The sequence below is a fragment of the Mauremys reevesii genome, linkage group 4 (assembly GCF_016161935.1).
Source record: "Mauremys reevesii isolate NIE-2019 linkage group 4, ASM1616193v1, whole genome shotgun sequence".
Lineage (NCBI taxonomy): Eukaryota > Metazoa > Chordata > Testudines > Geoemydidae > Mauremys > Mauremys reevesii.
In genome coordinates, this window is record NC_052626.1 from 120,903,038 (window position 1) to 120,920,427 (window position 17,390).

General features: G+C 56.4%; 1 protein-coding gene across 5 annotated transcripts in view; it reads right to left on the minus strand.

Annotated features, from left to right (window-relative positions):
- The window catches only part of AMPD2 (adenosine monophosphate deaminase 2), a 41,868-nt gene extending 25,988 nt beyond the window's left edge, over window positions 1-15,880 (minus strand). For 2 of the 5 annotated variants that reach the window (XM_039536494.1, XM_039536491.1), the window contains exon 1: window positions 11,375-11,534. In XM_039536494.1, the coding sequence (XP_039392428.1) occupies window positions 11,375-11,453 (79 nt within the window). In that variant the 5' untranslated portion in view covers window positions 11,454-11,534. Of the gene's footprint in view, window positions 1-3,431; window positions 3,546-4,566; window positions 4,585-11,374; window positions 11,535-15,662 lie in introns of those variants that run through there. The other 3 variants (XM_039536493.1, XM_039536496.1, XM_039536498.1) reach the window with 3 other exon arrangements.
- Window positions 15,881-17,390: the final 1,510 nt, after the last annotated feature.

Below are 17,390 nucleotides of genomic sequence, written 5' to 3' on the forward strand. Positions count from 1 at the left end.
ACCTGAGTCTCTGTTTTAATGGGTGAACTGGCTAAAACTCCCTGGCCTTGGGATTTCCTGGGAATAGAAGTCACCTCCCTGCGTCCTGGGCTGAGATAGCACAGCCACCTCTACCTCCCACTCCACAGGCAGAGAGGGCAGTGCAGAGGAAAGCTATAAACAGTTCCAGACTGGAAGATTTTCTCACTCATCCCCCTACTCCTAATCTACAGTGCTGTGTTAATTAGCCAGGTGCAGTGGGATGCTGAGCTCCATCGGCTAATGGGCTGATCTCATGGATCAAACCCTAAATTCCTTGAACATGAAAGTGCCAAATGTCAGGCATGCAGCACAGAGAGAAGGAACGGATAATACTAGTGCAGCAGCAGCCAGGTGCTGGCTTCCTCACGCAACTGCTGCCACTTGGAATCACATGCCCACCTGCAAAAGGCAGAAGGACTGTCACACAACAGAGTAAGAAAAACAGCAGAGTTTCCCAAAGGAAAGGAATGGGAACCCCATCGCCTGAGACTGGCCAAAGCCCTACCGGAGAGGCTGTCCCAGGTTCCCCCAAGGAGCCTCCTCTTTCTTTCCAATCTCTCACTAGAGGGGCAGACACATCCTGGCCTCTGGCTGGGAGAGACGTGTATTACTTCTTTTCCACCCTCACCTGAGAACCTGCTGGCTCCAGGCACCAGCCCAGCAAGCAGCTGCTTGGAGCGGCCAACGGTGAGGGGCAGCACGTCCAGCTCTTTGGTGGCGGGTCCCCACAATCTCTCTCAGAGCAAAGGACCAGTCACCGAATTGCTGCCGAAGACTGAAGCGGTGGCGGTAGAGCTGCAGATCGTGATCGCGGCTTTTTTTTTTCTTCTTTTTGCTGCTTGGGGCAGCAAAAACCCTGGAGCTGGCCCTGCTGACTGCTGAGGTGGTTCTGCTATTCTCCCTGTGGCCAGTGAGGTGTAGGTGGCGGGAGCAGGGGAGAGGAGAGAGACAGCTACTGTTCTACTCTACCCAGCCCTCAGCTGATCCACTCCAGTACCTGCCTCTGCTCAGAGCTTCCCCAAACAGCAGCACAGAATGACCCTGATTCTCCCCCTCCATAGGATTCTGAAGGGCAGCCCTGGAACTGACCAACATCTTGTTAATTTCACTCTGCAGCTGGTAGGCAAAGTTCTGAGCAGGGGCAGAGAAGCTGGAGCCTTCCATCTCTGTCTGTGCATCCACATTCCACTCAAGGGGGGTTCTTTCCATAACTAAAAGCAAAGCACTCACTCTTTCTCTCTCAATGAAAGCTTAAATTCTACAGAAGTTGGTTTCTTCCCCAAGCTCTCTGGGGAAACTCCTACTCGCTGCCGAGGCGCGGATTAATTTGATCTCCAAAGCTGCTGGGGAGCTGCTCAAAGGATGTTTAACTGCTAAACAGAGACGATGGATGGGAGGGAGTTAAGAAAAAAATCAACACAATATGCAGAAGTGTGCAGGGAGAGATGCTGCCACTGGGAAGAGATTCCTCAAACTGAGGAATCCACACCTACAGCAGGGGGTGCTGTGCTGTGCTCTAAGGGCAACATCTTTCAGATAAGAAATGAAGCTGTAATCCTGGCTGCCTGGAGCTACATTGCCCTTCCCCCCTTCTGAGTTTCAACTCTTCTTCATTTCCTGTCCTCAGCAGCTGTGTAACATTGCCCTGCACCGTGAAACAGCTGCTGTGAGACACCCAAGAGGTGGCTGCATTGCAGCACCACGGGGGGCAGGGAGCAATTCTTGTGTATACTGTGTGTCAAGTGCTGTGGGGTCCTTGGGGACGGAAGGTGCTGCTATTAGCATGCAGGCAGTAGCCAGCATCCCCCTTGGCTACCGGCTCAGTGTGTCGCGCTCCGAAGCCAGGGACACTTCCTACCCCTCTTAACTATCCAGTGGGTTTGGAAACCACTGCACTCATTTAGCAAGTCTGGGTGGGGAGACAAGGACTGGTTTAATCCCTTTGAAGTTACTCACCTCCTGAGATCACCGCTCTGGATATAAGTCAGGTCTCATTGGGAAACTAGGCTCTCTCATGCCAAAAGGCTGAGCCCTTAGACGCATTAACCCCTTTGTGTCTGGACTCTGCTTCATAGCAAAGTTATCACTCAATGGGGGTGTATTTGCTGCATGGGGCAGCCCTGGAGATGCCCATTTGGGGCTGCTGAAGGGGTTAAATCAGACCTCCAACCCAGAGTGCTCCCTGGCTGAATGCTGGCCGGGGTGGATGAGGGGTGTTTGCAAAGGACCCCTCTGGAGCTCTCCTCTCAGGCCTCATGGCCAAGCCCTGGCACTGGCTGAAAGGAAAAGCTCCTTTTCCAGCTGTCAATGGCCTCACATGTCTCCTAATGGTCTCCATGCACCGCGCACATCATCAATTCATTAGGTGAAGCAGTTGGTGCTGGGCAGCCACAGCGAGGCCAGCCCCAAGGACAGGGTTCAGCTAATCCAACCCAATGAGGGCCAGGCTCTCCGGACCCCCAGCAACACCTGGCTCTGCCTCCCAGGGCAATGGCACATGGACAGTGCCTGCATCGGGACGAGCGCCCACTTGGGAAGCCCAGCGAGAGCAAATGTGTCGTTAGCTAATGAGTGTGCCACCGGGCCAGGTAGGGGCTGCAGCTCAGTGAGCCTCCAGGCAAGGGCCTCCAGTTCCACCTGGACTCCTTCAAATCACCACCATCAGTCTTTGGGGATCCCAAATCCTGGTGTGACCACCTCGCCCGGGAGGCCCTGCAGTGCTGCAGCAGAGCCTAAGCTGTCTCAGCAGCCCAAACTCCTTCCCCGCACCATGGCTCCAAACACTCCTGAATGCTCCTGCACTGCCCCCTCTTCCCTCAGCCAGTCCTGCCCTCTGCAGCTGCATCTCCTCACCCGCGCTCCCCTCTCCCGATCTTCATCTGGGGGTGGGGGGTGAGAGGAGCTGCCTTTGCTGAGCACCTCCAGGGTCCTTTGGCCCTCATGGGTGCAGGCCTCCCCCAGCCCAGACCTGCTCCATGCAAGAAGTGCCCCTGACTTCCAGCAGCCAGTGCTGCTGGGTCTGTCAGCTGCTGCCTGCTCCACCCCCACCCCTTGGGAAGAACGGGCTGTCCCCACCACCCTCCAAAAATAATTGTCCAGCTCCAGAAGCCTGACACCACCCATGCAATGGCACAGAACAGAGACTCTCCCCCACATGGGACTTACTGCCCCTGCAAATACCCCACTCCTAGACCTCAGCCCCCCTTTGCCAATATTGCTGGGTCTGCTAGAAGGGTTTCCTCCCCAGCATCCACGGCACAGTGCCCTCGTGGGGCTTCATCTCCCATCCCTCCTCACACCTGGTACCCCACAAAACCTGCAGGCTCCTCTGCTCAGACACAACCCAGAGCTGCCACATCAGGGCCTCTCTGAGCCACTGCTTCCCAACAGAGCATCCCATCATCTCCTACCTGAGCACGGCGCACGGGGGACAGCCCCCGGGGAGCCGATCAGGTGCGGCTGCAGCAAGCGAGCAGCCTTGATCAGACGAGGGGCGATAGGCTGGACACGGCTCTGGCCGTGGCTGCTGTCGGCGTTTCACAGCCTCCTCCGTGCAGCTGCAATCCCACAGGATTCCAGCTCTGAAGCCGGCTTGGGCTGTACCAACCGTAGCCACGCGCCGGGGGGCGGAGATCAGAAATATTTCAGCCCCGTACAAGAGGCAGACAAAGCCCTGAGACATCATCTCCCGAGGCGGCGGAAGCACTAGGTCACAAACTGGGCATAGAGCCAGCACATGGGGCCTGGCTCGCCCACAAGGTAGCATCAATGCCCAAGGAGCTCTCCTGCCTGCGCCAAGGTTGCTGCCCTGAGCCCACGGCACCAGCTCAGCCCATCTATCGCCAGCCCAGCAGCACCCAGCACTGGAGCATCTGGCTCAGCCTGTGCGGCTCTGCATCCTGATTTGGCCAAGGCTACCCAGGCGGGAGGGCTGGGCCAGGCCTTGGCCAGAACCAGGCCTGGCGCACAAGAACATGCTACTCCAGTGCAGACTCACATGCCGGCCTGAGCATCCCTCTTCCAGTGGTGGGTGTGCAACTCACAGCATGATCTGACTCCCAAACCCTATCCTGTAGCCAGAGCAAAGAGCCAGGAGTCCTGGTTCCCAGCCCCCCACCATTAGACTCCACTCTCCTCCCAAGTCAGAAGAAGGCAAAGTCTGACCTCACTGGCTCCCCCAAGCCCCTGGGGGCTTGGAGTTACTGAGGGAAGTAGTGGACAAGCCAAGAGCAGGGCTAGGGTGAGGAGGGGAGATTAAATCTCACTCTGGTTGTGTGGTTTAACGCTCTCCTTGCAGGGCTGAGGCCCAGCAGCTGAAGGGGGTGGGGGCTACTGCTAGGTGAGGCTGGCTACCAGGGCTGGCTCTTGGTGCTGCAGCCCTGGATCGATGAGACACTCACACTGACCTAGAAGGAGCAGCTGCTTCCTCCCTCCCTCCCTCCCTGTGGAGGGAATGGACGTGCCCAGCCCGCACTCCCCGTCCCCGAGATGGAAAGCTACAGAGGAGCTAGTGACAGGCCTTTCATTACACAGCTCTGTGCTCACCCACAGCCGGGCTGGACTCCAGCCTAGGGCAGCATCTTCCCTCCCAGATGGCGAGAGGGAGGCCTCAGGGGCACCCTGATGATACAGCACCCCACCACTGCCTGCTCCCAGCACCTGGCAACAGCTCCTAAGCCGGCTGGACCCCCCCCCCCCACCTGTTACAGCCAGGGAAGAACGGAGGCTCAGCTTGGGGGGTGGGGGGTGCTGAGCACCTGGACTTCAGCTGATGGGAGTCTCAGGTGCTCAGCATTTGGCTCTAATTTAGCATCTATTGGGCCAAGCAGGGGGCAAGGGATTGGTGAGACCTGGCTGGACTGGGGTCAGATGATCCACCCAATATCCAGGGTAAGTAAATATCAGGAAAGATTCATCCCTTTGCTCTCCACACCCTGAGTGGGGTCTGAATGCCCTAGATCAGGCTGCACTTGGCCTCAGGCCCTGCCTTTAGGTTTGTCCCTCAAGCATGCCACTGTTGCTTGCTTATTAACAAGACAGTGGGGAGGGGAGGCAGCCAGGGCTGGGAGAGTGGGAGACGGCTGCCATGCCAAGATACTGCCCTCAGGTCAGGGGACCTGGCACCCCTGACAATGACATCATCAAAATGACATCATCATTTTGTGCAAAAAGATGCTATTAAAATAATACTCTGCCCTTCTCTTAACTACTGCAAGGCTTTCACACAGCTTCATAAACATTCATTCATTGCAATCCTCACTGGGAGGTAGGCAAGTCGCTGAACACATGGGGAAACTGAGGCACATGTGCCAGAGAGAATGGGCAGCCCTGAGGAAGCACCAGCTGGGACAACCCCAGGCCCAGCACCTGTGAGGTGAGATTAGTGGCTCACATCCTGGCAAACAAGTCTGGCCATCGGCATTGGGGTGCAAGAAATGAGTCACAGATGGGAGTTTCCCCTCCCCACCCTGGACATCACGCCCCAGCTCTAGCCATAGCTTCACAGAACAAACACAGGTCTGGGGGGACCCTGATAGCTGGAAGCGGGTGGCAGTCACTGCTAACACAGCTCCCCCAATGTATTTGGAGTGCCCAGCTGGGGACACCATAAAGGGCCCAGGTGTCCCAGGGAGTGAGCGCTGGAGTTGCAGGTGTTCAGCTTTTGTCACAATCGGGCCCTTTTCCAGTGACTGTAGTTGGGCTCCCAGCTCCTGAGGCCCTCCAGACCCAGCACCGCCGTTTGGAGCCCTGGCTGGGACTGGGTCGCTGCAATTGCGGCCTCGGCTCTGCTCCCAGATGGCTGGTTTATTTCCTATTCCATGCAGCGGATTAAAGACAACAGCTTCTGTCCCCGGAGACGGAACAGGCTGGCGCTGAGGAGCAGCCTGCCTGGAGCCTAGCTGCGGGGCCACAGTGCACCACCAGCAAAGGGGTGCACCACAAATCCTACGCCTCTCTGTTGCACCAGGAGCCCTCGGTCGCCAGCTCCTCCCTCTCGCTCCAGCCTACAGCTGAACCCTGCTCCCATTCTGACCCTGTTAGCATCCCCGAGCCAAACCCGTCTCCTTATGAGAGTCACCTTGGGGCACCCTCCAAGCCCTCCTTTCCAGGAGAGTTCCCCTGATGGGAGACGCCAACTCTCCCTCCCCACCCCAGTCCCCCTGCACTAGTCCCCTCTTCCTCTCTCAGCAGATTCTTCTGCTGGCCTCTGGGCCCAGCCGGCAGGGGCCCCAAGCTCAGGAGCGGCTGCTTGCAGCACACACGCAAATCCTCCCCTGTGAAAGAGCATGGGGAAGGAGTCCCCTTATGCAACCTGGCTGCAACCTCTTGATACAGCCCCTTGCACAAGGTCAGGTTCCTCAAACGCTGCTCTGCAGTGCTCTGGCTCAGGGAGGGCTGTGCAGAGAGTCAGAATTATCCCCTTCCTGCCTCCTATCCATGCTACAGTTGACACTGTGCTAGCAACAAACAGGAAATCTCCATGTATATTTTACCTTTCTATAGGGTCTTTCAGCCAGTGGTCCCACAGCCCTTTACAAAGATGAGCCAGTATAGCCATCCCCATGGCACAGACGGGGAAACTGGAGCCCAGAGGAGGGACGTGACTTGCTCAACATCCCACCTTGCCTCAGATAAGGGCTAGAGGGAGCAGGGGGGCAGCTGTGAACCATTGTAGCTTTCACAGCTGGGGGTGGGGAGAATATCCAATAATCCCCCCAATCCTAAAAGAACTAAAATCTAGTCCCCTTTCAGGCGCTGTCAGCCGTTGCCCTTAATACCTCTGCTGGCAGCCAGGGCTGTAGCTGCATTTCTACAGTCCAAATCCTACACAGCTAATTACCCCTCCCCTTCCCCTTCCATCCCACTGGGTGGCTAGGCCATAGGAAAAAGAAGAAGGAGTCTTTGTGGCATCTTAGAGACTAACACATTTATTGGAGCATAAGCTTTCATGAACTAAAACCCACGTCATCTGATGAAGCTTATGCTCCAATAAATGTGTTAGTCTCTAGGGTGCCACAAGGACTCCTCATTCTTTTTGCTGCTACACTAACACAGCTACCACTCTGAAACCTAGGCCATAGGAGACTATCCTGGAGCAGAGAAGCCTGAGGGGGTCTTTTCCAACCCTAGAGTCAGTGGAAAAGCACTGGCCAAGTTAATGGCTGCAAGCGAAACTGAAGAGTGATTATTAAACTTTCACTGCCCACTTCACAAACAAACCAGGACCTGACCCCAGGTCTTAATGTTCTGTCTCCCTTTGGCAGCATTGCAAGTGACATTGTCAGATAGACTTTTTTTTTCCTCTCATTTTCAAATTGTTTTCTTCCTCAATGACATCAGCACTGGGAGGTAGGCAAGTCACTGAACACATGGAGAAACTGAGGCACAGATGAGCGACTTGCCCAGTCACACCACAAGCCAGTGACAGAGCCAGGAGTCCTGGATTCCAGTTCCTTGTTACTAACTGTTGGGCTGCACTGCCTACGTAGCTACTAACATGCCCTCCTGACAGGGAGAAACACCTTCTAACACAGAAGCGTAGCAATAGGCCAATCAAGTCAAAAGGCTTATTGTACCAGAGCAAGTTCACCACAGGTCCTTCAGTAGGGTCCCCATGCACCATGTGTGTAAGATATGAGATTTCCCCACAGGCTGATCTGGGAGAGCTGGAATTGCCTGTGATGGGTTTCTGGGACACTTTAAAGCATCACACAGCATTCAGGTATCACAGGATGTGACTAGCCCACACCCTATCCACTAGTAGTCACAAGACCATCTGCCCAATTATTCCCACTTCCCTTGTGCCATAATTTATACCAGTGCAACACAAGTGTGAATCAGAACAGTCATGTTCTACACCCGGTGTCTGCATGAGCTGTAGGGTGACCAAGAATCAGGTCCCTGGGTTCAACTCCTGGCCATGCACCAAACTACCTGTGTGTCTCCGGATGAATCGCTTCCCTGTGCCTCAGTTTCCCTACCAGGAAAACAAGGGGACCGTGCTACTTGCCTACTATTTGCATAGTGCTTTGAGATCTGCGGCTGAGAAGTGGATAAGTGCTAAGCATTCTTATGGCTACGGGATCCAAGTCCCAGAAACCCCGGGATGTCTTCTCATGGGGGCTTCCCATCGGCACCTTTAACCCAAGCTGGCAAGCAAGTAGCTGTGATATTAGCATGCTCCTGCTCTCAGAAGCCCACGCTTTCTAGAGAGCTGGTAGCATCTGATTAACAGTTCCTGGAATAATTACCATCCAGCGGGGTTCGCTTACTGGGAATGTGGCAAAGAATTCTCTACTAATCCAGGCTGTGTCAGTAACCAATGGCCTTAACCCTTCGTAAAATGCCTTTGCCTAAAGCATTGTACAGATCGAAGGGCAGTCATTGTCCTAGGGCGAGGGTTGGCATCTCTGACCAGTGGGCAACAGTGCAGCTCCCATCCCCCCATACCTGGCCCCTCTCATGTACTCCCTCCTGCATCTTCCCCCACCCCACCCTGCCTCAGATCTCATGCTGGGAAGCAGCAGTGGCAGTGAAGGGAGGGGAGGTGGATGGAATCTGGCAAGGAGCAATGCTTGCCAGAGACTGCAGTATGGCAGGTGGGTGGCAGGAAAGGGATCTCAGGGGAGCACAGAGAGGAAGCAGGACAAGGAGAGGCTCGGCTTGGAGGTGGGGGAGGGTCAGATTTAAGGTCCTGAAGGGTGAATTGGCCCAAGACGCCCATATTTAAGAACAACCACAAATGTGGGGCTAGACCCCACCATCTGCTCAGCAGAAACCAGTAGGCTCCCTGGGCCCTGGCTGCACAGGCCCTGCTCAAACACACACTTCCCCCAGGCTGGGGTGGGCGTAGGGGCAGAGTCCAGGCAGCAGGTGACACAGCTCTGCTGCTATGTCCTTGGGGAGCAGGGGCCACAGATCCACCCAGCAATGCACGGGAACAAACAGCACCTGGGTACTGACTCTCCGGGAACCTGCCGGCAAACATCAAATGGGTGCCCCAAGGACCTGGGTCAGCGATCAGCCCTCACCCCATCTTCTCAGTTACCCTGGAGCCCATGTTACTTCTCCCCAAGCCCAGCATCCCTGGGCTGCAGGTCTCAGCTTCACACCGAGGTGTAGCCAAGCTGGAATCCCCTCTAGGATGTGTCTACACTGCAATTGGACACTCGCAGCTGGCCTGTGCCAGCTGACTCCCAGCTCACAAGGTTCAGGCTAAAGGGCTATTTAACTGTAGTATACACACAGGACCACTTCACAGGGTTCTAGAGCCTGGGCTCCAGCCCAAGCCTGAACATCTACAACCCAGCAAGCCCGAGTCTGCTGCCTGTCTGCAGGATGCCTCCCACAGCCCATGGGACTCGCAGCACCCACCTCAGCTGTCTGCATGAGGCAAAGTGTGTCTTTGGCAGTAGGCTCTCGGCAGCGTGAGCAGTGCCCTGTCAATACCAGCTCTGACTCCCAGAACCAGCTGCATCACACAGAGATGCTGATTTCATCACCTTTCTCATCTCACACCCTAGAGGGATGGTGCAACCCAGTGACTCTTCCTCTGCTGGAATCCTGTCTGCCCTGACCTCCTCCTCCTCTAGTCAGCCTCTCCACTCCCTTGGCCCAGGTGGCTCTGCCTTGCGGGAGCCGTGTGGGTTCTGTAACCTGCCCTCCCCATGCGAAGGAGCGCACAGCGGAGAATGCAGTGACATGCCTCACCAAGCACTGTTGGGCTGGGGCCGGCCAGGCAGGTTACTAAGGAGGCTGCTACCCATTTCAGGAATTATAATTGCAGGCAAGAAAAAACAAGATATTGAGCCACATGCAGAATTGCACACCCCTTTATCCCCATGTGTCCAGGGCACACAGCACATCCTCTCTCACAGACACACACACATACACGTTAGCATCAGGGTGTCCATCCGACACAGCCACACAAATACACACTCCCCCAAGTACACAGCATGCTTATCAGTGTCAGATGGGCTTCTAGGCTCTATGGTAACACAGATGATAAATAAATGAATAAGAATAATGTGTCCATGCAACACAGCTCCATGAGTGCACAACACAACACCCACACGCAGATTAGCTAGATGCATTATGGGCTTTTCCCTCCCTGCCTGCCTCTGACACATCAGGGTACCAGCTGCTTAGGCGCTCAGATACCATGGTGCCCAAGACTAATATAGGACAGTGAATAGATGGCACAATGGCCAGATCCAGTATTAAGCGGAATTCCATCTAACCTAGTATGGCACTCGCTGTGGGGCACATGCAGCCACACCCGACGAGCCAGGTGCACAGCACCCCCAAAGGTGTCAGAGACCCACCCAACATTCTCAGCCCCCCTAGGGGTCAAGTTTTGAAGTCTGTGCTTAAGTGGCATGATTCTCACACCACAAGATACAAGCATCCCCCATTGACTAGAACAGGCATCACTAGTATTCTGTGGCCAGAGAACAGGGCCCCGGATTACCTGGCCTGCAGAGCTAACATCAAAGCCAGTGACCAGGTCCCCCAATATTAGAGGATGCTGCCCAGGTCCCCCAAGGCTTGGCATCTCTGCAAGCAACCTGCCTTTGCATGCTGGGGGACCTAGAATACAGTGGAGGGAGAATATTGTGTGGCCCTCAAAGGAGGTGGCGGCTGTTTTCCTAGCCTGGGAGATGACCCCAAATTTTGATTTGGTCCATGCATTCTGTGCCCACTGATCCATGCCCCCCCCCCCCCGGACCAGCTAGGGCACACAGGGACATAACAACACGTGGCTCTTCCACAGCAACTTTCAGCCCGGGATCTCAAAGCACTCGCTGAAGGCAGGCGAGATACATCACCCCCATTTCACAAATGGGGAAACAGCCACTAACTCATTGGGGGTGGCTCAAAGCTAGGAAGGGAAAGAACTGAGGCATCCCAGCTCTAACCATGACAACACACTCCTGCCCAGAGCCAGGCAGGGAACCCAGGCCCCCCCGCCCCCTGCTCTAACCACTAAAACCACTGCCTCCTCCTGCTCGCTCCCCCCGCATGCGGTGCCACACGTCCATGGTACACACTCGCGTGCAGAGCTCCCGGCCTCACACTCGCGTGCAAGGCGGGGTGCGGGGGGTCCCCTTTTCCTCCCCCCAGCCCGATCCATCCCTTGCCTTTGCCACCGCTGCTCCCCTCCGCGCAGCAGCGCCCCCAGCCAGACGCCCGCGATCACCAGCATCCCGCGCAGCGACGCCGCCTGGGCCCACATGGCCACGAGGGGAACCAGCGACCCCCCCTCCCTCAGTCCGCCCGTCCCCCGGGGGAGGGGGGGGCGCGGAACAAAGGCAGCGCCACCCGCGGGCGTGGGGGCCCGGCCGGCGCTCACCTGCGGCGCCGGGGCCCTGCAGGCTGCCCCGCTTCTGGAAGGGGTGCTTGCCCCGGGGGGCCGCGGCGCCCGCTGACATTTCGCTTCCGTGCGCGGCCGGGGACTCGCAGCGAAGGAGCCGGCGGCGGCCGGGGGCTCTTCCTGCAGCAGCGTCCCAGAGCTTGCGCGGCCCGCTCGGCCCCTCCCCTGGTTGATGATTGATGCAGCGAGCTCGGGGCTGGACCGAAGTCCCTGGCTGCCCGCCCTAGTGGCAAACCCGCGCGCCTCAGGCCCCGGGGACCGAGAAGGGGCGACCCCCTGCTCCCAGGCGAAGGGGCGGGGAGGTGCATGGGCTGGAGCAATGCATGGATAGAAATGGGGGGCACTGGTGCTGGAACTAGGGGTGCTGAAGTACTAATAACAGACACCAAATACAGGGTTTCCATTAGCAGCACCCTTGGGGGGGCTCCCCCCAGCTTCCTCAACCAGGCCTGTCTAATCACAGCTGTTTCCAGACCCGCTGAGGCCAGGGGTCCCTGTAGCTCAATTTCCAGTCTTTGCCAGAGGCCAGGGCCAGCAGCTTCAGAGGAGGGAAGAAAGAACTCTGCAAGGGGCAGTTATGGAATATGGGGCACAAGATGGGGCAGACAGACAGAGCTGCCCCCCACCCCACCCTGGTGCCTGCCCCCCTCCACAAACACATGCCTCAGGGGTGTATCTGTGCCCACAGTGGCACTTACAGGCAGATCTACCCTCTCACCCCTGCATTTAGACAGGGATTGGAGAGGAGAGGAGCAATCCAGGCCCCCCTGTCAGGGGTCTCCCCACAGAACAGGCACCGGGTGATGATCCCATGCTGTGCTGCACAGCATGTTTCCTCTGCGCTTTCCAAACAGGGCCAGCTCCAGGCAGCAGCTTAGCAAGCAGGTGCTTGGGGCGGCCACTCTGGAGAGGGGCGGCACCTCCAGGTATTTGGCGGCAATTCGGTGGAGGGCCCTGCTGAATTGCCACAGATCGGGATCGCAATCAGGGCTTCTTTTTTTGGGCGCGGGGGGGCTGCTTGGGGCGGCAAAATCCCTGGAGCCGGCCCTGTTTCCAACCCACCCTGCTAGGCTCCGTTCCCTGGGGAAGCAGAGAGGTCACATGCAGCAGTACATCGATATCAGAGCCAAAATCAGAACCCAGTTGTCCTGCCACCTCCACCCCCTGCGCTAACCACAGAGTCGTACTCTCATCCTGATCTGCAACACAGGCAAAGATTTACACTGCTTTATGTTCTACTTTCCCCCAAACAGTATTTTCAGAAGGCGTCAGCCATGTCCCACACATTCTGCTCCGAGCAGTGCTAGAAGAAGAGTCATGAAAAGGGGATCCACTGTGGAATAGGAACAACACAGCTGGGACAGGTCCTCCCCACCTGCATCATCATCAATAAAACGACTCTGGAAAAGGAAGCATCGCCTAGTAGAGAGAGAGCACTGGACTAGGAGTTCTATTGCTGACTCTGCTGCTAGGTGACCTTGGGCAACATTTCACCAATTTCTGCTTCAGTTCCCCCCCACACCCTTTGCCTTTCATATCTATTTAGACCAGAGGTCCCCCAAGTGGCTCACTCCCCTAAGGGGGTACAGAGAAAAGTCTGGGGGAGTGCAGCAGGACCCGGGCCAGCCCCCACAAGGGTAGGGGGGGAGTGCCATCCATCCCTTCTCCACCCCAGCTGTGCTCCAGTCCCGCTCACAGCTGCGTCCCCAGCCTCAGTGCTGCTCCATTAATGGCCCTGCACCAGCCCCGAGCCTCACCGCTGGCCAAAGGCCACCACCGCAGCCCAGCTGCAGCTCCACCCCCAGCCGTGGCCCCGCTCCAGCCCTAGACCCACCCCCCAGCTGCAGCCCCCTTCCCTCTGTCCGAGTGGATGTGGACAGGGGTAAGGGGGGTATCCTTAAAAGTTTGGGGACCACTGATTTAGACTGTTGGCTCTTTGGGGCAAGGACTGTCTGGTGCTGCATGTGTGCTGCACCTGGCACCACCTGTGACACAGACATGCCCAGGCAGATATATTACCCTGGGTCTGACCATCCTCTCGCTATTTCACTGAAGGGGATCGGGCGCCGAGCACTAGCTGATTTCTGGGTTATTGCAGGATGTTTGTATGGGAGAGAGTTTTAGAGCATGTAACCTGCAGGGTGCTGGGTTTCAGGCCTGTTGAAATGACACTTGTCACCTGAGCTGAGGTGGGTCTCAGGGCAAACTCAATCAACACTGAGAACAATGGACATCAGGGGAGCCAGCCCTGTGTTTACTGTCTGGACCAGGTGCAAGCTTGAAGCTTTACAGAAACAAAAGAACCCCAAGAAATGTCTCTGAACAAGGGACCTCTGGGGGAAGAGACAGTCTGTAACTGTGCTGGAGATGAAGAGCCCCAGTGGTGATCCATTATGGAGGAGACACTCTACCAGCTGGAGCATCTTATGAAAGGTGGATCTCAGCTTTGTGAACTGAACAAGCACTGAGCATTAGCTGAGGAATACTTTATTCCAGGAAAGGGACTTGTTAGTTGTTAATGCATGTGGGCTCTAGACTGCTTGTTACCTTTTCCTTTTACCTCATGTGTCCTTTTATTTGAATCTTTAACTCAAGTTCCGTTAAGTAAAACTGTTTGGTTCTAGTATCGACACATCTAAGTGCTGTGAGCTAAGGAGAGTATTGAGCTGAGGGTCAGCTGCGGAACCGGGCATCCTGCATCCAAGGAGGGAATGGATCGATGTGCCTTGCGGGTGTTCAGAAGGCAAAGGAATCAGCCTCTCAAGTGGGATATGTTAATAGCTAGCCCACTGACAGAGTGGGGCTCAGGGACAGGGGCAGCTCCAGGCCCCAGCACGCCAAGCGGGTGCCTGGGGCGGCAAGCCACGGGGGGGGGGGGGGCGCTCTGCCGGTTGCTGCGAGGGCGGCAGGCACATTGCCTTCAACGGCTTGCCTGCAGAGGGTCCGCTGGTCCCGTGGCTTCGGCGGACCTCCCGCCAGCGTGCCGCGGAATCCGCGGGACCTCCAGCAGGCAAGCCGCCGAAGGCAGCCTGCCTGCTGTGCTTGGGGCGGCAGAATACCTAGAGCCGCCCTTGCTCAGGGAGCCCAGAGCCCACTGCTTGTGTTACCAGTAGCCACCAGAACTGGGAGACTTTCCCCTGGTGGGCACAGACAAGGCCCTCACTCCCTGTAAAACGAGGGCAGTGATTCACTCCAGACACCTCAGGTCACCCCAAAAAGCGTCACGCTGCCCTCACAGAAATAACAATTAAAGGAAGAATCCGGAGCTCTGTCTAGATACTGATTCTGGCTTCAGCCTGGGGCTTGGAGATTTCACAACTGCTGGTTGCATCACCTTTGTCTTGGGGAATTGCCAGCAGCTAGGCTCTGCTCCGCTGCGCTAGGAACCTTGGTGCCCCAGGGGGAAACGTTTCTATTTGCACATTTCAGAAAAGAAAATCTTTGCAGCCCTTGTGTTAAACCCCGAGCAGGGGCGGAGTCAGGCCAGGGCCTTTGGCTGGAGCAAAGAGCGCCTGCGATTTGAAGGGCCATTTCCAACCAGCTGCAGGAGAATTGCAGATTATTCCTAGCGAAGTGTGATCGTGGAGCAGGGAACGTGACACACAAACCCCTGGGTCCTGGCATCCCCCTGCCCTTGCCCCGGCTGACAGCTCTGCCTCCCCCCCGGGCTGCCTGTAATGTCCCTGCATGTTATGCTGCATAACTTGTGTGTAGTAAACACCAGCTGTGCCTCCAAAGGGAATCGTTACCGCAGGGGTTGAGCTGGACCCAAACCAAGGCCCCAGCGGAGTCAGTGGGATTAACACTGCCCCTCCCCCGCACAGACCCTTTCCCTGCCTGCCGGGCCCAGGATGTTAGCGCCTCAATTCTTAACCGGGGAGCTGGAGATAACCCGGGGGTGGAGGGCGCGAACAAGCGAGGCGGAAAGACAAAGAGGAACCGAACAATCAGCCTTTGTGCTACAGGAGCCGAGCGCCGGATCTTCCTTCGGGCCCCGCGGCAGCGCCCGCCCGAGCTGCAAAGCCGCCGCTGGGCTCTGCAACCTGCGCGCCCTGCGTGGGAGGGGGTCGAACAGCAGCGAGAGGGAGGGCGGATCGGATGGGGGAAGGAGGCTTATCTGCTCGATTAAGAGAGGGGGAAGGGGGGGCACCAATGTCAGCTTCAGAATAACAGAGCGGAAAGGGAAGTAAAGCGGGGGGGAGGCACTGATACAGAAGCTCCCAGCCCCCGCCCTGCTCTCTCCCAGCCCGAGCACCCCTTGCCCTACCTGAGGCCATGCTGATCGGCAGGAGGCTAGCAGGGGCAGGCTGCCTGGGAAGCGGCGGCTGAGCCTCCCACTGCGTGGGGAGAAGAAAGCAGGCTTTGTGTTAAATCTAGGAATGGAGCAAGGCCCAGACTAAATGCTCCTGCTGGTAGCAAAGACAGTCACTGAGGCAGGCTGTCCCAGCCAGGGCACTCTGCCTGCCCTGGAGTCCTGCCAGGGCAGGCTCTGGGCTACGGAGGCCAGTTTAGTGCAGGCAGGAACCCCTCCCACCCCTTGAGCTGTAGCTCTAGCTGTGCCTGGAACTTTAGCGCTAATGCTAAGCACAGGAGCTAAAGGAGAATCTCCATTAGCTGTTAGCAGTATAGTGCTTATGACCCCCAGCGGAGCAGTTCTGAATCCATCCAGCAGAGAACAGCAGTGACACACCAGTGAGCTCATTACACTACAGACATTAATAGCAGAATCTTGCAATTTTCAGCCCCTTCCCCCCATGAGTAATTCTTGGCCTCCCCAAATGTCCCTCCCCTACATCATTGCAGGGTGTGACGAACTGGGAATGTTCTTAATGTTTGCTCTGAATACTGTGTTGGTGCCTCAGTGTCCCCTCTGCAGTTCTTAATATCTAGGTGGTGGAATAAGGGTGTGTGATTGCTGCAGAGGAAGGGGCCAGTGCACCTAAATGCCTGGCACTCTGTCACCTAGCAACTAATGGCCAGGCCCTTCCCTCCTGCAAGGGGATGCTAAAGGTGTGGGAGAACAAAGAGGTCAGGTGACCTCCTGGCCCAGGAAAGAAGGTGGGGTTGGAGGGGTTTTGGGAGTCTGGAGCTGGCTGGGGACGAGGAGTGAAGTGCAGACGTGGGGGTCTGGCGCACTGCCCCCCAGAATGGACCCGGCCGAGGGGTCCGGTTCGCTGTATCTACAAGCTCTGTTTTAGACCCTGTTCCTGTCATCGAATAAACCTCTATTTTACTGGCTGGCTGAGAGTCACGTCTGACTGCAAAGTGGGGGTGCAGGAACCTGTGGCTTCCTCAGGACCCTGCTGGGGCGGGCTCGCTGTGGGAAGCGACCGGAGGGGCAGAGGATGCTGAATGCTCCAAGGAGAGACCCAGGAGGTGAAGACGTGTGAGCTTCTTGCCCTGAAGACAGTCTGCTCCAAGGGAGAGGAGGCTCCCCAAAGTCCTGACTGGCTTGGTGGGGAGCAGTTCCAGAGCATCGCCCAGTGACTCCGTGACACAGGGCCTTATTCAGAGTTGTCATTCTTCTCTCAGGGGTGACACCACTGACTTCAGTAGGGTTTCACCAGGCAGTAATTTTGGCCCCCGATTGTTTAAAACCCTTCATGGACTCACTCCAGCCCACCTCCCAGACCTGGGGCCAGATCCTCAGCTGGAGTAAATGGATGTGACTTCATCAGCATCAGTATGACTAGAGCGGCCAAGGCCAGCCCTAGGCTAAATGGCATCTCAGGCGAGGAACATCTTACACACACGGACACTCCTCTGCAGTCTTAGAGAGTCATCATACATTATGTGTTAAGCAGGGCAAAAGGAGTAACAGTATTTCTTTTATACTGTTGCGTAGACAGGGGTTCCATAGGGATCTCTGGCATCTCATTAAATATGTCCCTTATTAGTCACTATTTACACCAAGTCTTAAAACACAAGTACACTTTCACAATTGCACAAACAAACAAGGTTCACACAATATCACAGCAGGGCTCTCATTTCATGT